Source organism: Carettochelys insculpta, chromosome 1 (genome assembly GCF_033958435.1).
Source record: "Carettochelys insculpta isolate YL-2023 chromosome 1, ASM3395843v1, whole genome shotgun sequence".
Classification (NCBI taxonomy): Eukaryota; Metazoa; Chordata; order Testudines; family Carettochelyidae; genus Carettochelys; species Carettochelys insculpta.
Genome location: NC_134137.1, coordinates 289,247,177 through 289,271,981, shown reverse-complemented (window position 1 = coordinate 289,271,981; position 24,805 = coordinate 289,247,177). Strand labels below are relative to the sequence as shown.

Sequence of the window (24,805 nt, the reverse complement as noted above, 5' to 3'; positions counted from 1 at the left end):
GTGGTCATCTGGCTAACTAAAATCATGCTGGATTATGGATGTTGCCAGACACCAAGTGCCAGATGAGAGAGGTTCAACATATACTATGCTTAGATGGTTTAGGACTGGAGTGGCCGGGACATTTCTGTTTATTTTTTGTGGCCTTGCCAGCTGCTGGTCAATGATGCTGTTATATGCCAGTTTCTTGCATTTTTTGTTCTTGTTTTGCTGTAGTCAGATATTATTTGGTTATACGGATGAATGCCTGCACTGCAAGTGTCCAAGCTACTATGATGTCATGGCTTCCCAGCCTGCACATAGATCAATCTCTGGACGTGTGGAACATGCCAGAAACAAAACCCAGCCAAAGGGGGAAGTGGTGCCCAATCTCACCCCTGAATCTCTTCAAGTCCCACATCACTTTCTCAAACTTTAGCCCCTCTGTATGGTTCCCCAGTAGCCGGAAATTTTCTCCTCTCTCTTCCCCAGGTGTGGGACATGATCCTGCCCATATACTGGCCACATTTCCCTGGGATTTGTCCCCACCCACAGACTTACCATTTTACCACTTTTTTTTTTTTTTGCATCCATGAAATGGCAATGATGCTATGTTTATGCTATGGCCCCTTTTCATCTCAAGAGACGGTGGTTAGCAGCGGTAGTGAGGATCTATGGTCTTTCTTTGAGTCTGCAGCTTCTCTTGTGGCTTTTCTGTCCAATATTGGATTTGCAGAGTTGATTGCAATAACCACGTCAGTCTGTTTCCGAATTCTGGAGTCTGAGAGTTTTTCCTCCTAAGACAAAGTTCTTTTGCATGGCTTGCACGTATACTATATACTGCCATAACAATCGTCACCAGGTATTTTGATCTGATCATGTAGATTCCCAGGATTCTGGACTGACGTTGGACTTTTTCATGGCATTTTTGCATTTATCCTTGAATCTTAGCTTTGGTCTTCCTCTTGTTCTCAACCCACCTGACAGTTCACGGAAGAGAATGGGAAGACAAGTATCAGAGAGGTAGCTGTGTTAGTCTGTATCTTTGAGAACCAAAAGAAGTCCTGGGGCACCTTATAGACTAACAGATATTTTGGAGCATAAGCTTTTGTGGGCAAAGACCAGCTTCGCCATCCACTCATGCATCTGACAGAGCAGGTCTTTGCCCATGAAAGCTTATGCTCCAAAATATCTGTTAGTCTATAAGGTGCCATAGGACTTCTTGTTGTTCTTTGGGAAGATGTACATCACCCATTCTTCTCACATGACCAAGCCATTGTAGTCTTCTGCTATTGAGGATCACTAGAAGGCTGGGTATGCTAAATCTGGACAGGATATTTGCATTTTAAACTTTATCTTGCCAGTCCTTGCCTGTTGATATTCATATTCTGTGGAGGCAGCGAAAATGGAAGCTGTTCAATTTTTTCTCCTGGATCCATGCCTCAGAACCATATAGCAAGGATACTCAATATACATGCCTGGTAGATTAGTGTCTTTGTTTTCACTGTCAGCTTAGGATTGTTCCATGCTCATTTCGTAAGTCTGCCAGAATCATAGCTGCCTTCCCCATTCTGATGTTCAGTTCTTCGTCCATGGATAGGTTTGTGGTGACAGTAGATTCAAGGTAACAGAATTGTTGAACCACTTATGGGCTGTTATCCAGAATGACATTGGGTCACTGAGGTATACCTTGAGTGAATACAACAGTTTTCTTCATGCTTATGTCAAGGGAAAACAACTTGCAGGCTTTGGATAGAGAATCCATCAGTGACTGTAGTGTGTCCACATTATGGCCGTGTCTACACGTGCCCCAAACTTCGAAATGGCCATGCAAATGGCCATTTCGAAGTTTACTAATGAAGCGCTGAAATGCATATTCAGCGCTTCATTAGCATGCGGGCGGCAGCGGCGCTTCGAAATTGACGCGCCTTGCCGCCGCGCGGCGCGTCCAGACGGGGCTCCTTTTCGAAAGGACGCCACCTTCTTCGAAGTCCCCTTATTCCCATGAGTTCATGGGAATTTGCATGGCCATTTCGAAGTTTGGGGCACGTGTAGACGTAGCCTATGAGTGATGAGACATGCAAAAATGCCATGAAAAAATTCAACGTTGATCCAAAATCCTGGGAATCCGCATCATCAGATTGAAACACCTGGAGATGATTGTTATGACTGGGCACATCATCCTTTGATAGTATACGTGCAACTCACATGAAAGAACTTCAACTCAGAAGGAAAAACTTTCAGACTCAAGAATTTGGAAATAATCTGACATGCGGTTATGGCAGTTGACAGTGCAAATCCAACATTGGATGGATAAGTCACAAGAGAAGCTGCAGACTCAAACACTGAGAATAGATCCTCACTGCCGCTGCTAACCATCATCTCTCGAGATGAAAAGGGGCCATAGTAAAAGACCCAACCAAGAGCCACTGTGGCTTAACAAACATGTAAAAGAAGTGGTGAGAAATAAAAAGGCATCTTTTAAAAAGTGGATGTCAAATCCTAGTGAGAAAAATAGAAAACAGCATAAACACTGCCAAATTAAATGTAAAAATGTAAATAAAATACGAACAGCCAAAAAGGAGTTTGAAGAACAGCTAACCAAAAACTCAAAAAGCAATACCAAAATATTTTGGTACATCAGAAGCAGGAACCCTGCTAAACAATTAGTGGGCCCCCTAGACAATTGAGATAAAAAGGGGCACTCAAAGATGACAAAGTCATCATCAATGAATTCTTTGCTTTGGTCTGCACAACTGAGGAAGTTTGGGAGATTCCCAAACTTGAGCAATCCTTTGTAGGTGACAAATCTGAGGAACTGTCCAAGATTCAGGTGTCATTAGAGGAGGTGTTAGAACTGACTGATAAACTTAACATTAACAAGTCACCAGGACCAGATGGCATTCACCCAAGAGTTCTGAAAGAACCTGAAATGTGAAATTGCAGAACTGTTAACTATGATTTGTAACCTATCCTTTAAACCAGCTTCTGTATCCAGTGACTGGAAGATAGCTATTATAACGCCAATATTTAAAAAGGGCTCTAGAGGTGATCTTGGCAATTACAGACCAGTAAGTCTAATATCAGTATCGGACAAATTAGTTGAAACCAGAGTAAAGAGTAAAATTGTCAGACATATAGAAGAACATAGTTTGCTGGGTAAAAAGGGAAAGGGAAATCATGTCTTACTAATCTATTAGAGTTCTTTGAATGGGTCAAAAAACATGTAGATAAGAGGGATCCAATAGATACAGTGTACTTGGATTTCCAGAAAGCCTTTGACAAGGGCCCTCACCAAAGGCTCTATGTAAATTAAGTTGTCATGGGATAAGAAGGAAGATCCTTTCATGAATTGAGAACTGGTTAAAAAAGGGAGGAAACAGAAGGTAGGAATAAATCGTAAATTTTCAGAATGGAGAAGGGTAACTATTGGTGTTCCCTAAGTGTCAGTCCTAGGACCAATCCAATTCAACTGATTCTAAATGATCTGCAGAAAAAGGTAAATTGTGAGGTGGCAAAGTTCGCAGATTACACTAAACTGCTCAAGATAGTTAAGACCAAAGCAGACTGTGAAGAACTTCAAAAGGATCTCACAAGTGATTATGCAACAAAATTGCTAATGAAATTTAATGTGGATAAATGTAAAGTAATGCACATTGGAAAATATTACCCCAACTGTACATACAGTATGATGGGAGCTAATTTAGCTATAACTTGAAAAGAAAGAATCTTGGAGTCATCATGGATAGTTGTCTGAAAATATCCGTGCAGTGTGCGGTTGCACTCAAAAAACCAAACAGGAATCATTAAAAAAGGGATAGAGAATAAGTTAGAGAATATCTCATTGCCCTTATAGAAAACCATGGTATGCCCACATCCTGAATACTGCATACAAATGTGATCTCATCTCAAAAAAGATATATAGGGGCATTAGAAAAGGTTCAGAAAAGTGCAACTAAAATTAGGGGTTTGGAACAGGCCCCAAATGTAGAGAGATTAAGGAGAATAGAACAATAGAATAGAGGACACCAAATGAAATCAATAGGCAGCAGGTTTAAAACAAATAAAAAGAAGTTCTTCTTCACACAGCCCACAGTCAACCTTTTGAACTCCTTGCCAGAGGAGACTGTGAAGGCTAGGACTACAACAGGGTTTAAAAAAGAGCTAGATAAATTCATGGAAGCTAGGTCCATTAATGGCTATTAGCCAGGATGGGTGAGGCATGGTGTCCCTAGCCTCTGTTTCTCAGAAGCTGAAGATGGATGGCAGGAGAGAGATTGCTTGATTGATACGTGTTCAGTCTACTGCTTCTAGTCAGCAGACAGGATACTGGGCTGGATGGACCTTTGGTCTGACCCAGTATGGCTTTTCTTACGTTCTTAAGGCAGCAGACACACCACTGAAGACTGTGGTTCCTGGCTCTTGGGCATGCCTGCAGGAAACAACCAGCACCGCCCCCCACCCCGGGGACAGCGCTGTAAGCCACATGCATGAGGGAGGGGGCCCAGGGTGGGCCAGGCTGCACCTAGCCCACCTGCCACCAATGTGGGGACACTTCTGTAGCCAGACACCCCTCTGGCCACCAGTCCATTTAGTGTGATGGGGGCACACCAGTCAGCTTAGTCCCCAAGGCACCATGGGGTGCCTGTGCATCAGGGCCCACCAGGCAGGGCACACATGCCTGTGCTCCCAGGACATCCCAGGACCTCCTTGACTAGGGGGTGGTTGCTGCTGCTTATGGAGGGTGCGGGGCAGGGACTTAGGGGCTGTGTTGTGGGAATGACTCACTGTCTCCCCTCGTCTTCCTTACAGCTGCACCATCCGAGGTATCAGATAGCCCACCATCAGACAGGCCAGGACCAGCACTTAAGAAAGCAGGCACCCCACTACCTGTGGCTGGAGAGGCCATCACTGGCCCAACAAGGAGGCCCTGCAGTCCTACATGGCTGCCCACAGAAGACAGAGTGACCTCCAGGAGTGGCAGCTGCGGGCCGACCTAGAGTGGAGGGCATGGGAATGGGATTTACAGACACAGGCCTGGGACAAACTTATGGCCCAATTTGATGCCACTACCACCATCTGGCAGGCCTTGTTGGCTCAGCAAGTAGCACTTAGCAATTTCAAAATAAAGCATCCTCACACAGAGCCTATTTTGAAATACAGCCATTGGATGTACTGTGACTTATTTTGAAGTAGGCTCTATTCCCTGTCTTAACAGCACCTCTATAGAAATAGCTGTTTCAAAATAGGTGCTATTCCTCATGGAATGAGATTTATCTATTTCGAAACAAGCTAACTGCTATTTTGAAATTATTTCATAATAGTGGTTGCATTGTGTAGACACTAGGATTGTTATTTCAAAATAACAGCTGTTATTTCAATATAACTTTGCTGTGTAGACATACCCTCAGAGAACAATGGCAATCTGAAATGAAACATTTTTGTTTAAGAAACCAAAATGAATGTTTCAACTTGGCGACATCCAGACATTTCATTTCAATCAACAATGTCAAAATAAAGCACTGAAATTTTCATATTGAAATTATTGCAGAACTTTTCCTTCTTCAAAAGTATTGATATTTGGACTTTTCTACATGACTCAGGACAAAACCAGATGTTGAAGTTCTGTAGTTTCCTGTGTGACAAATTTTGCTATCTGCAGTAATGGTAAGGAATTGATGTTAACTACATTATATAAACATCACTCAAATCTCTTCCAAAAGAGGAGGGAAATTATATGCGGATGAGAAAGGGAGGAGAAAAGTTTGCACAGCTGCACTAGAATTATTTTATTACTGGTCACTCTTGGTACCACCTGATATAAAGATTTGGCTCCTCTGCATGGGGTAATATGGTATGTTACGTAAATAGTAGTAAAGGTTGGAGCAAAGAAAAGGGAATGATCTTTTTGAAGAGCCTGAAAAAGACATTTTTTCTGATGTGGTCTCATATAGGTTCTTCCACATTTTCTCTATTTAGAAAGACATAGGGGGGAGAAAAGATGTGCCAATTTACTTGTTATTCTGCCTGAAGTTGCTAATGATTCCATCTAGTAAAAATATTCTGCATTTATAATAATGTGGGATCATCCTCAGTGCTTTCTCTTAAGCTAGGTATTCATTGTATGATCGAAATTTCCATGTGAGATTGCCTCAGCCTGCATTTTTTGCACACCTAGGCCTAACAATGAAGTCACTACCAGTTTTGGGGTGCAGTGATGCAAAAATATTGTTCATCACTCTTTATTGCATGACATAAAAGTGATAAAAATAAAAACTAAATGTATGGGATCAAATGTAAGAAAAAGAATTTTCTGGCAGTGATGTGCACATTGCCATCAGGAATAGCAGATGCAACAAGGGAGAGAAGCAGAAAAAATGGAAGTAAACAAGATTTGTTATTATTGAACTTAAAATAAAACAAGAGAGATTTTTTGACAAAATATAATACTGATTTCCTTTATTGGGAATCAGTGTGTTTTTAAATCAAGTCACTAATAGTGTACAAAACAAATAAATCTGCTCATTATATACAGAAGTGGTTCATTTAGCTAATTAGTAAATATTTTAACAGATATTTTGAATATAACAGCATAAAGTAAGGTGTGCCAAGAAGTTTGCATTCTAAATCCACAAAAGTTACAGAAAAGTTTACTTCAGGGTACTACTAAAATGTCTTTTGTGCTAATGCAAAAAATCAGTTCCTGATATAACAGAGTGAAAATTCTTTCAATCTTACATGCCAAATCTTGTAGGTCTGTGAGGCCAATCTCCTTCACATTTCAGACAAATCCTAAACTTAAAATTTTAATTGTAGGAGTCTAGACTGAAGACATTGGCAATGAGATATGAAACATTTCACCCTTAGGTTACTAGAACTGGTGAAGATTAGCAGAGAATGGAAGTCAACACTATTGATAGTTATATTATAGAATTATGTTCGACCAGTGAATTCCCAATTATACTGACATTGCTCAATGAATGCTAACAATAAGGGATCCATCTGGGTAAGAAGTTCAGAAGGGGCCCTTAACTTTTAATGTTAAACTGTGACTTGCTGTAACTCAATTGCGCATGGAAGTAGCAGAACTACAGTACTAACTACACCTAGGCAGTCATATCAGAACAACTGTATCTTAATGTTTGTGGTAGAAGCAGCACAGTACCCACATGGCAGTTACACTCTCTAGCTGTGTCAACACATGCACAAAACAGCGAAATAAGTGGCCCTTTTTTGAAAGAGCAGGAGGAGCGTCCACAGGCGTAGCGCTGTCTTTTGAAAGGAAATCGAAAGAACGGGGTGCAAACGTTGAAATCTGAACCCCGATCCCACATCAGGAAGATCACTCCCTTTCGAAATACTAAATCGAAAGAGTACACATGCAGACGCTCCACAGTCCGCTCTTTCAAAATACGTGTCCACCATGGCACCAGTCAGCTGGAGCGCGGGGCCACTCCAGCTGGCAGCAGTGGGGCTCTATGGTCCCTGCATCCAGCTGCCTTAAAGCTGCACGCATGCAGGAAACCTGTGGCAGGAGGCTGACAGCATGCTAGGAGCAGCCTCTGCATGTGCTCCAGCGCCACAGCATGGCCAGCAACCAGCCCGCCCACGAGCCCCATGGACCGCCCCTCCCCCCCCCCCAAGGCCCCATCCTGGACAGAGTGGGAGCTGCGAGACCTCCTTGGCCTGTGGAAGGAGGAGGAGGTCCTGCACAAGATGGGGGGCAAGCTGTGCAGTGCCGCTGCCTTTGGCTGCCTGGCTCAGGGCCTCCAGACCAGGGGCCACCTGGAGCGTACCATGGAGCAGGTGAGCTTCAAGGTAAAGGAGCTGTGGCAGGGCTATGCTCGGGCCATGGACCAGGGACCACGGACCAGGCCAGCTGCTCTGGGACAGCTCCAGCCACATGACCCTCCTTTCAGGAGCTCCAGGGCATGCTGGGGTCCCAGGACAGCTCCCCACCCCAGCATTCCTGGACACCTCAGCCAAGAAGCTGCACCCAGAGGAGGAGAAGCAGCCCAGACCAGGGACCCAGGCGGGCGAGGGAACCACTGAGCCCCCTGCCGGGCTGAGGAGGACCCAGCCAGCCAGTGCCAGGCCGAGGTGGCTGAGCAGCACCTCTGCCTCACTAAGGCCGAGATGGAGTGGCAGAGGGCAGCCTGGGAGAGGCTGCTGACCACCTTGGAGGTCATTATCCACACCCTCCGGGACCATGTGGCCAACATTGCCCACATCCTGGTCCCCCCGGCAGCGTCCCCCCACCAAGCCTGCCCCCCACCCCTGCTGAGCCCACCCCATTTGCCTCCACCAGGCCCACTCTCCAGCTAACCTGCTGGTGCTCCCCGCACCCTCTCCTCCCCATGGGGACCCCACACCCTGGGAGGCAGGGGCTCCAGGGGCTGATGGGGCTCACGGCCCACCACCCCAACATGGAATGAGTGCCCCATCCCCCTCCAAGTTAGGTTCCCCCAAGTCCCCTCCAAGTTAGGTTCCCACCCCCGTACACAGTTAATGAGAATAGTCTAGATAAATATATATTTTAATGTTCACCACTCTGTGCTGTGCTCCTCAGGGGGATGGTGGGTGGTGGATGTGTGGGTGCGGTGCTGGTGGGGGTGGGGGGGATGGTGGGTGGCAGATGTGCATGGGATGTGGGTGTGCATGAGGGTCAGAGGTGGCCATCGGCAAAGGCCTGCCTGAGGGCCTCCCATATGTGGTGGCCATCCTGGTAGGCCTGGCAGGTGGGGGCGGTGCCTGGCTGCTCACAGTCAGCACCGGAAGGAGGGTCCCCCCCAGGGACATAGGCAACCCCCTTTCCCCTCACAACGTTGTGGAGGATGCAACAGGCGCCCACCACCTAGGGCATGTTCAGGACCCCGACCTCCAGCCATGTGTGGAGGCATCTCCACCGCCCCTTTAGGAGCCTAAAGGCCTGATCCATGACGTTGCAGGCGTGGTTGAGGCGCTGACTGAATGCCTCCCAGCTGAGGTCGAGGTGTCCTACGCATGGCCTCATGAGCCATGGCTGCAGGGGGTATGCCGCATTTGCCACCATGCAGAGCGACACGGTGACAAACTCCACCACTGGAATCTCCCGCTGGGGGATGAATGTGCTGGCCTCCATGTGCTGGCAAGAGGCCGGAGTTCTGGAAGACCTGGGCATCATGGGTGTGGCCAGCCCAGCCTAGCCCACATAGATGTCAGTGAACTGTCCCCTCGTGTCCACCAGGGCCTGGAGCAACACTGAATGGTAGCCCTTCCTGTTGGTGTACTGGCCAGTGCTCTGTGGCAGGGCGCGGATGGGGATGTGTGTGCCATCCAAAGTGCTGATGCAGTTCAGAAAGCCCAAGTCCTGGAAGCCAGCAACAGTGTTGTCCAGATCCCCCAGGTGGATGACCCTATGGAGCAGCATCACGTTGATGGCTCTGACGACCTATGGGGGGGAAGAACACGTGCTCTAGTGCAGGTGGCGGGCCATCTCCCCCCAACCTTGGGCCCATTCTGCCACCCTCCCATCCAGCCCCCTGTCCCCCCCCATCTGGACCCGTGCAGCAGAGGGCTCCCCTCACCTCAGCCCCCCACCCACCTGTGAGGGACGCATGACCCGGCCCCACCTTACCTGCATAAGCAGAGCCCTGATGGTGACCTTCCCAACCCCGAACTGTTGTCCCATGGAGTGGTAGGAGTCCGGGGTGGCCAGCTTCCAGATGGCGATTGTGACCCATTTCTCCAGAGTGAGGGCTCGCTGCATGCAGGTGTCCTGGTGTCAGAGTGCAGGGATGAGCCAGTGGCAGATCTCCTCAAAGGTCTGCCTCAACATGCGGAAGTTCCGCAGCCACCTTTCCTCGCCCCACTCCCGCAGCACCAGGCGCTCCCACTCGTCGGTGCTGCTGGGGTGGGTCCAGAGGCGTTGGGGCACCCGGGGGGTGACCAGCAGTGCCCCAGGTGGGGGAGCTCCACAGCCCCAGGGAGACTGCCCATGAGATTGGGTGCAGCTGCGGCGAGGGTGCACAGCTCTGCCAGAAGGGCGTCCATAACGAGGGTGTCCTCCTGCAGGCGCTGTCGCTGGGCCTCCATCGTGGGCACGAGTGGGCTCTGCTGGGCTGAGAAAGGCTGGGCAACACTTGGCTTGTGCGGCGTGGAGGGTGTAGGGAGGGACCCTTTAAAGGGAGTGGCTGGCTGTGGCCCCCGAAGGGTTTCTCGGCCATGGGACCACTTCCACAGCATTTCCTGCCTCCCTTCCTTCAGAAGAGGGCTTGGAGCTGTGTGGATGCTCTCTTTCAAAAGACCACGGCACTGCTTCGAAAGAGCGGATTGAAAAGCAGATCCGTTAATGGCGTCAGGTGCTCTGTTTTGACGGCCACTATTTCAACCACCGAACTTTGATTTTTGCCCTTTTGAAAGGGTGCTCATGTGTAGACCCAGCTCCTATGTATAAATTATGGGAACAGGTGGGTCATAATTCTGTCACATCTAAGCACCAGTCAGTGGCACTGCTGAAGTATACACAGGAATGAGGATTAATCTGCACTCTGAAAAGGGCTGCAGCAAATAACTCCTTCCCTGCACAACTTGGATACCCAAGAAGCACAGCTAATTCAGGTCAAATGCCTCGTCAGGCTCTTCATTGAGTGCCTCAGCTATGCGACACCCTTCACACAATTTTGGCCCCAAAAAAACAAACTGGAACCTGGCTACATTAACATAACTTAGAGACAAAATATACCGTTTAATACTGTTACTATTATGGTAATCTAATGAGATTTTAAAGAAACATCATCTTCCATATACCTGCTCTAATTTACAATTAACCATCAGTTTTATATGTGTTTAAATTACAGACAGAATAAGGGTTAAGAAGATTTTTAAAACTGCAGTTATTGAATAGACTAAAATGGTTTGTACGCTGCCTCTCTTCATTTTGTCCCTAATTAAAATGAACTAGCAAAAAAAGCCTTAACTATTAGTTATTATTACAAAAAGTAATAGGAATATTATGACTATTATTATATAAAGTATATCTGATAAAAGCATTAAGGCAAAAGCTCTAAAATATAGAGAACCTCAACACAAATAAATGTCTCTGAATCAATTCTTTGTTTGAACAGAGTGCAGTCAATTCTGCACGGTAAACACACTTGGGTAAATGAAGCCCAGATCTGGTCATAATTTATACATGCTGATGAGGAAAACAATTTCACCATCTAGTGTCTAAAATGGTTCAAATCTACCCTGAGAGAAGAAGTTACTCACCTAGTACATTAACAGTGGTTCTGTGAGGTGCGTCCCCCTGTGGATGCTCCACTCGAGGTGTTAGTGCATCCTTGCTCCAGTGATGGGAGTTTTTTCCTAGCAATGCCTGGCCATGCCAAACATGTGCAGTAGCTGTCTTCTGGTGCATGCAGTCAACAGACACTAATGGCACCTCAAGATAACTACTGTGCACGTGCGGCACAGCCAAGCACTGCTAGGAAAAATCTCCGATCACCAGTGCGAGGACGCACTGACACTTAACCTACGTCTGCACTAGAAGTGTCTGTCTACAGAAGTTACTGTTGGAAGAGATGCTCCTACAAAACTTCTATCGACAGAGCGTGCTGACACATAACAACGGATCGATCTTTTGATCCACTCTGTCAACAAACTAGCCCCCAGAGCATCTACACGGCTTTTTTTATTTCAATAGTTTCTGTCAGCAAAACACATTTTGTGTGTAGATGCTCCAACATGTTTTGTCTACAAAGCCTCAGTTTTGTCTGCAAAACTCTCTAGAGCAGAGATAGCCCTAGAGTGGAGCACCCACAGTGACAGCACCCAAAGAAGAAGCTATGTTTCCTATAACAGTTTAATAGATAAGAAAAATAAATAATGAATCATAATGTAAATCACAATGCAATTTTTAACGTATGTCAGACTTACAGATTTGTTGGTAAAAGAGAAACACTGTCAGCACTATGGAAATGGATTGATCATTTTAACCATATAAAACTGAGTTTATGGGCACACACGGAGATAGATGCACACCTATGTGTTTTCATAATTACTTAAGAAGTCCCAATAAGGGTTCTTACTTCATTTCTACATGTAGTACCTTTGGGAGAATGCTACAGTACTTTTAGCAATAACTCTTTTTATCCAGTGACAGAGAGATAGCCGTGTTAGTCTGTATTCTATCAAAGCAAAAAAGCAGTCAAGTAGCCCTTTAAAGACTAACAAAATAATTTATTAGGTGATGAGCTTTTGTGGGACAGGACCACTTCATCAGATCATAGCCTTAGCAGAACAGACTCAATATATGAAGCACAGAGGTCCAAAAATTGTTCTCAAGGTTAAAAAATCAGAAAAATTGTTATCAAGGTTGGCAAATCAGAAAAGAAGAGGGACGGGGTGGGGGTGTGCGGGATGGAGAAGTTAAGAGTTAGATAAAACAATAAAGCATGTAAAAGAGTCCTTATAATGAGTCAGGTAATTGCTGTCCCTGTTCAAACAACATGCTAATGTGTCAAATTTGAATATGAATATTAGTTCTGAGCATTCTCCCTGTAGATGGTTGTTAAAGTCCCTTTTCAGTAGAACACAAACTCTCAGGTTTTTAACAGAATGGCCCACTCCATTAAAGTGGTGTCTGACTGGTTTGTGTATTTGGAGATTTTTATGCAGTGTAACACATACCTGAAGGAATATGTAAAGCAGAGTCATTAAAACATAACATCTTAATTACACATACAAAATGACGTTAAAGGAATATTAAGGTTTCGAAGTCAACCACTCAACATTTTGGAAACGCCAGAAATAAAACCTCTGGAATCTTAAATTTAGTCCCTATGTGCAAAGGCATTAGTATACTGGCTTTGAGTATATGATCACATGCTATTTTTTTCCATAGGATCCTGCCTTGTTCAATGCATTCAGTGGACGGGGAGAAAGAGGAACAAATGAACACTTATTTAGCACAAAATCAAGATGTCAAGCACAAAATTAGTCAAGGTACAAACGGGCATGAAGAGAAGAAAATTTTTAAATTGCCCACACATCTGTGCTAGCAGCCTGAGTAGCAAACAACAGAAATTTAAATTGTTCATTGCTATGAGCAATTTCATTGAATGTAATTCATATTACTGAATCTTAATCAAAAGAGTCTTGTGATTGGAACATTAAAATCACTGGTTATAACCCATTTAATAGGCAAAATGAGTGAGGAAAGAGAAGTGATAGTCTATACAAAAATGGGATTACCTGTTTCTTTGGTCTTGACAACTCAGAAGCAGGTGACTTTGAATGCTTATGGATCAGCGAAGTACAAGATTGGGTACTTGATATCTGCTACAAACTGCCAAATCGTACCAGAGAATAGGATGATGGGTTCAGTAATACCCTTTTATAATCTATCAGAGGGAAAAGCTGTTATTATGGGGGAGTACAAGCTAGTGATAGTGTAGATGTCTCATGCTACCTAAAAATCTCCTTGGAATTTCTAAGGATTATAGTTAAAGTCCATGGGAGGACTCTTACCTTGCTGTGCTGGAGGTGCCTGTGTGTTCCAATGAACCCCAGGGCTATGTTGTCTGGAGCCTAGTATTCCTTATAGAATCACTCGAGGCAAACATATCTAAGAACAATCCACCTTAAGACCTTCATAAATGCCCCCAAATGTTCCAATGAACCTCACCCGAATGAGGGATATTGAGACCCACCCCTGGGAGAGGTGTCCACTGAGTGCCTGGCGGTCAGACCATCCATGTAACTTATCCATGTCCAGTCCAAAAAGGTGATATGGACCCATCTCGCAGGCTCAGAGGGAATAAACAGAAGAGGAAACGAAGCATGTGCCATATTCAGGCTGCATTTACACTGTGAGATAAGTTTGAATTTAAGGTGGTTAGCTCAATGTCACCCTGTGATTCTCTTCACTGTAAATACCATTAGCTCGATTTAGGGAACACTAGTATCAGTATCATGATATCGTTGGTACTTGCTAGGTGTAAGGTCAAGGTCAAATCCGAAAGTTCGATTAAAGACCAATGTGGAAGCACCATGTCCTAAAATCGAATTTATTAGCCTCCAGAGGTGTCCCGTATGTAACCCACAATGCCCCTCAGCTCTGGCCACAGCTCTCCAGGTGCACAGGAATTAAGTAACAGGAAGACTGAATTTCTAAGTGGGAGCAGCAAGCCTGTGGCTGTGGGGTCATGTTTGTATGAGAGCCTGAGAAATGTCTTTCTTTCTTTGCTACTAGCACTGTGAGCGCATCTACTCATTACAAGTAGTCCCTGCAGGGAGTTTGTGGTTCTGTCTCCACACTTGATATTTTTTCTATGCTCCCTGGCACCAGCCGCTGCCCCGTGGAACCACGTGGCAATAAGGATCTTTTGGGGATCACGCTTGCATAGGAGAACAAGAAACTTCTCTGCAATTTATATTTGTGCCCAAACCCCCTTCCCTCACCAACAGACACCATGCGGTCAGGCTTTTTCCCAAGCTCAGCCACATCACCTGGGGAGCCCCTGACCCAATAAAAGGACATGCCTGCCATTTGGTGATGACCATGCTGCCAGGCAGCACCATGTCCTGGCTTGCATGAGGTTAGGGATCCAAGGGCTGGAAAGAATTCCAGGGGCTTGCTACTGCTGGGGGGAAGTCTTCCCTGGTGGCTAAGGTTTTCAGTGGCTTGCAGCCACCCAGGGACACTACTTTAACTGGCCCCCACCAAAAATATTTTCAGGGCCTATGCTGTCTCCCCTAGTGGCAAAGATATTCGGGGGCTTGCTTCCACTGCGGGGGGAAGTCTCCCCCAGTGACTAAGATTTTCAGGGGCAGGGGAACATTTGAACTAGCTCTGCAACCCCAGACCACCACCTCCCCTCCCGCTCGGCCAAAAGTATTTTCAGGGGCTTGCTGCCCATTGCAGACATCTGCTCCTTTTTGCAAAATCTTTGATATTTCATTTATAACTTATTTTTCCTAACTTTTCCTATCCTCTTTCTTCATGATTTGACCCCCAAGAAAAACACAGGGAACAGTGAGTGGAGGACAGTTGAAATTTCTGTTTCCATTATAAGTTCAGTGAATGAGATTTCACTGCCATCCCATGTTGGCAGTTTCTGTGTAGTGAAGCGGGAAGACAAAAATCTTTTTTCTAACCTTTTCTATCCTTTTTCTTCTAACTTTTCACCCCTTCACACAGGGAAGAGTGGGTGGAGGGCCAGTTGAAAATACAGACTGTGCACAGAAGCTGTATAATGAACTGGGAAGCCAAATACCCTCCCCTCCGCAGCCCTCTTTTTTCAAAAATTTTACTGTCAACTCTTTCTTCAAGCTTTGCATTGTCCCTATGTTTATTTTCAGGGATCAGATGCAATCACAGGAGGGGGCACAGTCAGTGGATGGCCAGTTGAGAAGACACACACTTGCTGATTTTTATGAAATTCTTGATAATTCATTTATGGAAGAAAGAGCTTACTGTTAACTTTGCGGTCTTTGTTGATGCCCTGCTTTTCCTTCCTTCTGAGTGGAAAAATGGACGTTTGCTTAACACAGGAGGGGAATGAGGACAATGCAATGCGGGTAGATGATGTCAAAGACCAGTGAAAAAACCCAGAATGCTATGGGGATGAGGGAACTGTGGGATATATTCCCACAATGCACTACTGCAATAGTCGATGTTTGCCGATTGAATGTGGGAGCAATAAGTCAACTTTGTGAGAAGCACATGGGGAGTTTAGGATAGTCAAAGTCAAATTTATAAATTCCAGAGTTACAAAATTGATATTAATAAAGTTGATTTTATCTCATAACGTAGACATAGCCTCAGTCTTTGACAGAAGGCAACTGAGAAGGAACTGAGGGCAGTTCACCTGTGTAGCCCTATATAACCTCAGGATGGGTCACAAGGATGTGCAGGGCATTGCCACCAGAAACCTCACATCAAAGGCACAGGAACATTACCCAAAGAACTTAAATTTTGTTATTTTCTCTCTGTAACATAATAGAAGGATTGCTAAGTGATATCCAAATATTTTGCTTTCAAGAAAGTTTATAAGGAATAGACAAAGGAAAGCTACCTCCTGAAGGTCAGAAAGTGTAGGGATAAAGTGAGAACTTCCAAAAATCAAACAGAGCTGGACCTTGCAAAGGAAATTAAAACCAATAGTAAAAGATTCTACAGCCATGTCCATTTAAAAACAAAAATCAAGAAAAGAAGAAATGGGACCACTAAGCAGCAAGGATGAGGTAGAGATTAAAAATAATCTAAGCATTGTCCAATAACTACATAAATGGTCTGAAGGAGTGGGTCTGTCCCACGAAAGCTCACCCAATAAATTATTTTGTTAGTCTTTGAAGTGCTACTTGACTGCTTTTTTGTTTTGAAACTACACAAATACTTTGCCTCAATCTTTAACAAAGGTAATGAAGAAGTTGGGGTAATGGCAGAGTAGTTAATGGGAATGAGGACATGTAAATAGAAATTACCATATCTGAGGTGGGAGTTAAACACAAACAGCTTAATGTAGTAAACTGGGAGGTGGGAGGCATATTAAAGGAACTGGCACATGAAATTGGAAGCTCAATAGCAAGGATACTCATTGAGACCAGATAAAATCTGGTTAATATGGTGAGTGCCATTTAATTGTATTGTAGGAGTAAAGCAGAATAAAAATATTTACAGTTTAAAATTAATAAAACAATGAAAGAAGACAAAGAAAATTAGTGTCTGCCAGTATTTCTCTAAAATGCTAACTTAGCATGTGAGAAGACAGCAGTATGAAAGTTATTGTATCTGAACAATATTAAGTACAGCTGTGTTCAGTTCTTGTCTAGTACTCACTACCATTTGTACCTGAGTTTATAGGATTTGAGAAGTACACAGAAAAGACCAGTAATACTCATTTGAAGGAACAACCACTGTAGGTAAAACAAGAGGACGTGGTACAAAATCTATATTTACACTGAAAAAATAGATTCAAAATAAATTGGGATTATTTCAGAGCCTAAGTAAACAGAAACTACAACTCTAGGATATTCTGCCCTCTACAAATAATAAAAGAGAGAGAAAGTAAAAGAATAAAATCAGCAAAGTATTAAAAGGAGAAAATAAATGATATATTCCAGGGAATATCTGACCAGTAAAGGTTACTGAAGCATCATTTTGGGAACATTCAGAAAACTCATTATATTATCGGTGAATAGCTCCTTAAAAACAATGCTACTTTATGGGAAGAATCCCTTATCTCCACCACAAGTCACTAACATTTAGTGTAAATTTTAAAGTTCTCCTTGAAAACACTGGTGCATTAATCTAGGATATTTTTTAAATGGAAATGAGCTCTCTCTATTATGGCATCAAGCACGACAAAAAATGGAGTGTGCCATCATTGTCACCCAGTTAGGAGAATTTAGTATAGAGTCTATCACAGTGGATTCTTCTGGTAATTTATATTTTGGAGCTCTGAATGCAGAGCTTAGCTCTTTACAAATTAACCTCTGAGGGCAAATAAATTGTGAGATTCTTTGCTAAGGCCAAAATATTCTCTATAGAGTTCAGGAACTGCTCAAAGGGCTAATCAAGATCAGCTAAAAGCATATGTGGTCTCATAAAGCCCCTTAGATTCCATCTGCTTAAGAGGATCCTAATTAAAATAAGGTATTGGTGGGAAATAATGCACAGACATTATCTCCCCCAACTTTTGCAGAGGTCATACTTAAAATGAATACACATGGAAACACAAAAAGAAGAGAGAAGATTTGGTTATACTGTGATGCTGAATTTAGGCTCTGAGTGACAGGTGACTCATCCGCGTCTTTGCATCTGCAGTATCCTCAGACCCTGAGACAGTGGGTAATGCCTTGCGTTACTGTAGATGGAGAGAATTTTTCTCCCTCAGCCACCCTGTAGCCATTAAAGTTATATTCATTTGCTAGGTCTGTAACTAAGACTATCATGCAAGAAGCTGAAGGTGTTATGGGAAATATGGTAACTCTACCTACTCCCAAAAAATAGTTCATATAATGGTGCATTGTGGCAGTTCAGTGGATGGGGTGAAGCCTTCAGATGAGTCATGAATGAAAGTGAATGTGTTTTGCTGCTACAGCCATTTGTGTATCCAGAAGTCATGAGTCTGCAGACTGAGGCTGCAGAACAACTAAACAACATGAAGGCAGGGGCTTTCAGATTATGGGATGTGGGAAAGATGTAGAAATGGCAAGTTCTTTGGAGCAATCCTTTCCTACCTTGCCCATCTTAGTCTTGTCTGTGTTCAACTTTAAAAGTTGCTGCTTTTGGCTAGCCACTGAGCAATCTGAGAAATGGTACAATTCATGCTGGAAAAGATACAGCTTGACCCTGCAGTGGGTTAGTCTCTGCCAATCCCAAAGAGAAAATTTGAGTTTGAACCCACACCAAGCCTATGTTTTGGCATATGCTTCCCAGGTGCATAGTATTCTGAGCTATATCTTTTTTCTTTGGGTGGATGCAGTTGTTACTGACTTGATTTTAGGATTTCTTCACAATTTTTATAGTACTGTTCATGTAAGGGAATTATCTGTGCAACAGACAAATTATTCTGCACATAGACACTGACTCTGTGGATGCTCCCTAGCTAAAGCACCCACAAAAAATACTAATGGATGCTCAGCACCCTCCAGCTACAGCTGATCAGCAATGCCACCAAACAGCTGTTTGGCAGCTGGGGAAGGGGCTTAGGAAAGTGCAGAGAGCAGTGAGTTGAGGTCTCAGGGAGATGGAGGAATGAGATGGGAAGAGGCAGAACAAGGGAGCTAGACACGAGAATTTTTCTGACAAAACTGGGCTTTTGTCAGAAAAACCCAGGGAGCATCTACATGCAAAATGCATTTTGTCGACAGTCTATCAACAAAACTCGGCACTTCTGCCAGCAGTGTTGTGCCCCTCTGCATTCAGGTATAATGCACAGTCTTCTGTCAACAAAAATGCTCTGTACATGCTCTGGGGGCCTTTTCGGAAGAGGCATGTTAATGAGGGAGTTCAGAATATGCTAATGAGACATTGACATGAGTTGATATGAATATGCAGCACCTCATTAGCATAATGACGGCCAAGAGTGACTCGAAAGTGCTGCTTTTGGAACGTACACTGCCCATGTAACCAGAGACCTTTTGAAAGCCTCTTCTTCCTATTTGGTTTTAGGAAGAAGAGGGTTTCGAAGTTAAGGGGGTCTTTTTGAAAGGTCCCTGCCTACACGGGTTGCATGCGTTCTGAAAGCGGCACTTTAGAATCATGCGCAGCCACCATTATGCTAATGAGGCACTGCATATATATGTCACCACCTCATTAGCATCTTCCAAACTCCCTCATTAACATGTGCCTTCTGAAAGGGAGGGGTAGTGTGGCCACAGCCTTCCTGAATAGCTTATTTTGAAATAAGGTTGCTCTGTTGACATACCCTAAGACGTCTTGGGTAGTATGTAATTGTGTTGCTAAAATAGTAACTATCAGGTACCTGCAGTGATGTAGACTTTGTCCATTTTACATAAAAATCAATTAAGCAGAGACTACAATGCCAGTGATAAGTATGCTAAGTTCTGCTAACTAAAGTTCTAAATTGTGTGTTAAACTCTTTAAAAAGTCCACATTGTAATATCTTAGAACCATTTAGGCCAATAGTAACATTTTATCCTCTGACAGTGGGTTTTGAGGATTTGTCCATCTATATTTCACAGCAATGGGAAGTTGAGTTGGACCATTTGTTTCTAAATAGGGCATTTTTTAAAGGTCACACCAAACTCTTTGCAGTAATGAATACTGGACCTAGTGTATTCTGGTTTGCAATTTTAGTTAGAGTGTGATTTTTAAAAAAACAAAATAGTTATATCAAGAAAAAACCTAGTGCAGGTGCAGTTAGCTCATAAAAGGTGATATATACACGTATTATTATTCCTATTCCCATACTGGAATAGCTATAATGGTGTACACCTTTACATAAAATCTAGTTGCATCCATTCAAGGGTGAGTTGTACCATACTAACTATGCCAGAATAATTAAAAAGTTACAAGCTTTGTAATATAAAAAAGTCCTGGGTATATGCAGCAGAGAAGCGCTATCTGAGCCAGATTGCTAAAGCATTTTTGTATCTACATTAGGCTGTCTCTTAGGACTCATCTATATTACACTGCGCACATATGTGATTGCAGAAAACTGTTTTGGAAGGTAAAGATGGCTGGCCTGGGTCAGGGAGCGCTGCCATGATCATTAAATAAACAGTACCCTGACAAATACTGAACAGTGTCAGATTGCCGACTGTCCTAGTATCCTCAGGATCAAATCTTCATAGCATTTGCCTTAACTATTTGAGTTTAGTACTCCTGGAGACCCAGATAGGAAATACACATATTAAAATAGTAAAGAACTGATATCTACCCTAAGGGGTGGAAAAAGCCTTAGACAGAGGATGCAAAAAGCAAGACAAGTCCTCTGTGGTCATGAGGAAGGATCATCATATTGCTAGAGACAGAAATGGCTCCCACCCCATATGGTCTGTTTTAGAGAACATAAGGTAAAGTATACACTTTTAAACACACGTACCAGGCCATTACAGAACAATGATCATTCAGAAGTGTCATGCACTATTCTGGTTCGTAGCTTGCTCTTCCAAAATGCCTGAAAGAGACTAGCTACAAATACAGCACAAAAAAGCACTTTGTTCCATTTGAACTTTTGAAATCAGTGATAGCAAGATACATAGAACTTCGATAGATGAGTTGCTGTGCATTGGTGTAAACACTAGGATAATTATTTCAGAACAATGGCTGTTATTTCAAAATAACTTTGCTGCATAGCTCTACACTTAGAGATTTATTTTTATACATTTTAAAAGGATGGTGGATTTATTGTTAAAAGTTCATAAAGCTTGACTGCAGTCTTAAGATCAGGATAATATTCGTTTGCCTTATGGACTACTATGCTTTTATGATTTCACAAGGTTAAGTATATCACCTATATGAATCTCTTTTAAGATAGAGTACATAAATTAAAATGCCTAATAAAAGAATCAATCCAGGTTTTACTTAGGAAAAAGCCAAAATAGGTGGGTAATATGAACCTTTCTGATCAGCTAGGAGAAAGACAATTGAATTTCCAATTTGTCAACTACCTACAGAAAAATTGCCTGAAAAAATTGTATTTTAAAACTTTGTTTAGTATGGAACCTCCCCTCAATCCAAAATTGCAAAATTATCCTTGGAAAAATTAATGAATGCCTCAGAATATGGCTGTGAGAAAAGTATTATCTCAATTTCAGATGTGAGAAAACTGTGTCAGACAGAAGTCATTCAGCAAGCCTGTTTTCAGAGACAAGAACAGAACATAGGGTGGGATCTAGGAAAGGACATTGATCTTGCAATGCTGAGCATCACAATATGTAATTTTAGGCACATAGGCTACCTATCCAATAGAAGGTGAGAGATACGCACCTAAGAATGAGATTCACAAAAGTGAACACACTAAGCACTAAGCCACCTCAACCAGCCAATGGGAGATGGTGAAAAGGAAATATGCTAAATCCCATCCTTCTCTTGGAGATAGGTACTTACATATGGACTGCAGTGAGGTGCTTATCTTTACTTAGCAACCCACAAATGGGAGACAGATGCCCTATGGGAGTCTGGAGGCTTAGGCACCAAAGTTGTTTCTTGCAGGAATAAGTTAGGCACATGGCTCATTGCATGCAGACTGGGAAGAAAGAGGTGTCCACTCATAGCCTAGTATTTACAGAACTTACCTGGGATGTGGGGTTCCCTCCATCTCACCTGTTGAAGTTGTACCACTGTGGACAAATAATAAAAGAGTCATTGGAACATGGGGATAGGACCCTGTGTCTTCCAGTGGATGACAGAGTTGTTTTCTCTCTCTCTTTCAGGCCTGATGACTGTTCCACAGTAGTTCGTTACAAAAGAGTGAGCAAGTGAGAGAGAGAGACTAAAGTCCAGAGGTTATGCTAGGTCAGTGCTAGCCAACTGTTGCCTATGGGTCCAAAACAGGGCAGCCAATTAGGATGTTGGAAACCCAGCATCCAGTTCACTTGCTCATATCAGTCTTTCATTATTTATTTACAGTGGAACACTAGGGAAAACAAGGACCTGCCATTTGCTCGGAACAGGTAATTAATTTATGGTCTCGTCCTTAATAATCTAACATTCATACTTATTTACAAAATTATGAGTCACCAAAAAGACTATGGTGATGAAGTCAATGTTGCTGTTCCTCATGGTTCCATTTACTGTTGTGATTTCTCACTTGTCAAAATGTACTCTCTTTCCAATTATTTGTAGTTAGAAGATTATACCTTGCAAATGGGTGACTCAGGAAAAGTCAAAACAAGGGCAACAGGAAAAAGTGTGTAATTTTGGAAAATGTAAGCATACTCCTTGTTTATAATATTATTCATATGACTCAGTATAATTGTTATTATCTTGTAAACATAACTCACTGCTGTTCAAAACTGTGTAATCTGCACACCAATTTGTCAAATTAAAAATATTTCAGACTGTCATTTCATGTCTCTGTTTTCATTCACTGCAACTGCAGGTTGAACCTCTTTCATCTAGCACCCTCAGGACCTGACCCGTGTTGGACTAGATCGTTTGCCAGACCACAGGAGGTCATACTGTTTAGCAGTATTGCCAACAATTCCACTGCTTACTGGGCTCTTAGAAGACATTTAGAGCTAAATAACACCACAGAACACTGAGAGCCCGCACTGATGGCTGGAAACAAACTTTGTGGGACCCATGGAAACATGGGTCACACCCATGACAAACGGTCATCTGGCTCACTAAAATCTTGCTGGATTACAGAGTTTGCAGGACCAGAGAGTTCCAGATTTGAGAGGTTCAACCTGTATATGAAATGGGACCTTTGTGCTTTTGTTTTGTATCCATATACATTAATTCAAAGGTGCTTTCCTTAATTTTATTCTCTGTTGTTTATTTTGTTTATGTTGAGTAGTCAGATATTCAGAGCCTTTTTATTTACTTTGTTTGTATTGCCGATTATTGTTAATATCTGGTAAAAATAGGACGTTGATGAGGTTACAACACAAACCTGAGACTCTAGAAATTTGTTTCTATTCCTGGCTTTTCCACAGACTTCCACAGGAATCTTTAGCTTTTCTTCTGTAACATGTGGATAATGTTTACCTACCATACAGATGATCATTAATGGTATAAATCATACTGAGATGTTTGGATGGAAGGCATTGTTGTAAGGCAAAATATTATATGACAACACTGAAATATTATACATATCATAATAATATATCATTGATAAGGTAAGAAGACAATGGTGATTTACCTGTTCTTGAGGCAGGTAATCTTGCTATTTCTAAAGAACAAGGTTTCTTTGTAACTGCTATGTCCATGAAATCACAAAGATTGTTTTCGTTCTCTGAAGAATGAGCGTCAAAGGAAGCAGAAGGCACTACTTCCAGCGTATAGCTCCTCTTCTTCGGGTAAGCCTCCTGAAAAGTAGAAGTTCAACTACATGATGAAAATAGCCTTGGTGGATGCAGTAAAACTGGAAAAAAATAAAATAGTTCAATAACCATCAAATATAGATCTAAAAATTTAACAGATTAAATAAATCACTTCCTATTGAAACCCTAATTTTAGTGGGTTTAGAAGGGATTACTAATATTGTATTATAAATAAATAATTATGTTGAACATTAAATTTTATTTTTATTATTTGTGATTATTATTTTGTACGGATTTTCTTAACTCTTCATTTGACATATTGCAAATACTCCAACAAAGTTGCTTTTATGGTAAGTTTTTTGGTAAGTGCTGATGCAGGTATATATTCTGGTCAGATTTTAAAACTGTAGTCTATGACAGAAATAAAATGATGTAGAGTTAATGAAAGGTATTAACTTGTCAGGGGTTTTGTGAGTTTATTCATACTATACATCTGTTGCTTTTACTGTACCTTTTTTGTTAAATTCTGATTCAGGTATATATTCTGGTCAAATTTTTGTGGTTGTGTCTACACATGCTCCTCCCTTTTGGAAGGGGAATATTAATGAGGTACTTCAGAAAAGGTTAATGAGGTGCTGACATGCATATTCAGCACCTCATTGCCATAATGGTGGCCAGTCGTGCTTCGAAAGTGCTGCTTTCGAAATGCAGACTGGTTGTATAGACACAGTGCTTCAAAATAAGCACCTCACTTCAAAATTCCCTTATTCCCGAAACAAACTGGTTTATTATTATTTCAAAGCCCCCATGTCCATACAGCCAGTCTGCATTTCAAAAGCAGCACTTTTGAAGCGCGACTGGCATTATGCTAATGAGGCACTGAAGATGCATATTCAGCGCCTCATTAACCTGTTCTGAAGTGACTCATTAACATGCTCCTTCCAAAAGGGAGCATCATGTGTAGACATGGCCAAGGTATATTTTTATGAAAGAAACAATTATGTAGAGTTAATAAATGGAATTTATTTGTTGTCAGGGATTTTGTGAGTTTGTTCATACTATACATATAATACATGAATAACTGATCTATTGCTTGATGGCAGAACCCAGAAGAGGTTAGTTTTCACTGGAATATCCTGAATGGCTATCATTATAGGCACTAGGTTTTACCCGTGTCTAGAAGCAATTGGAAGTAGATATTTACTGATTGTGATTTACCAAGAAATAGATTAATATAGGACACATCAAGAGGAATTGGACTGTGCCTTAATTAATATTTAAATATTATGGTGGATTCTGAAAGTATGCGCTCCCTACATTTGCTAATGCTGGAAAGAAGCAAACAGACAGATGATATGACATGTTAACAATGCCATGAGATTGGTAT

General features: G+C 42.6%; 1 protein-coding gene across 9 annotated transcripts in view; it reads right to left on the bottom strand.

Annotated features, from left to right (window-relative positions):
* ANKS1B (ankyrin repeat and sterile alpha motif domain containing 1B) overlaps positions 1-24,805 on the bottom strand; it is a 908,578-nt gene that overhangs the window by 542,708 nt on the left and 341,065 nt on the right. For 7 of the 9 annotated variants that reach the window (XM_075011325.1, XM_075011335.1, XM_075011344.1 and 4 more), the window contains exon 10: positions 23,298-23,463. In XM_075011325.1, the coding sequence (XP_074867426.1) occupies positions 23,298-23,463 (166 nt within the window). Of the gene's footprint in view, positions 1-21,726; positions 21,772-23,297; positions 23,464-24,805 lie in introns of all 9 variants that reach the window. The other 2 variants (XM_075011319.1, XM_075011389.1) reach the window with 1 other exon arrangement.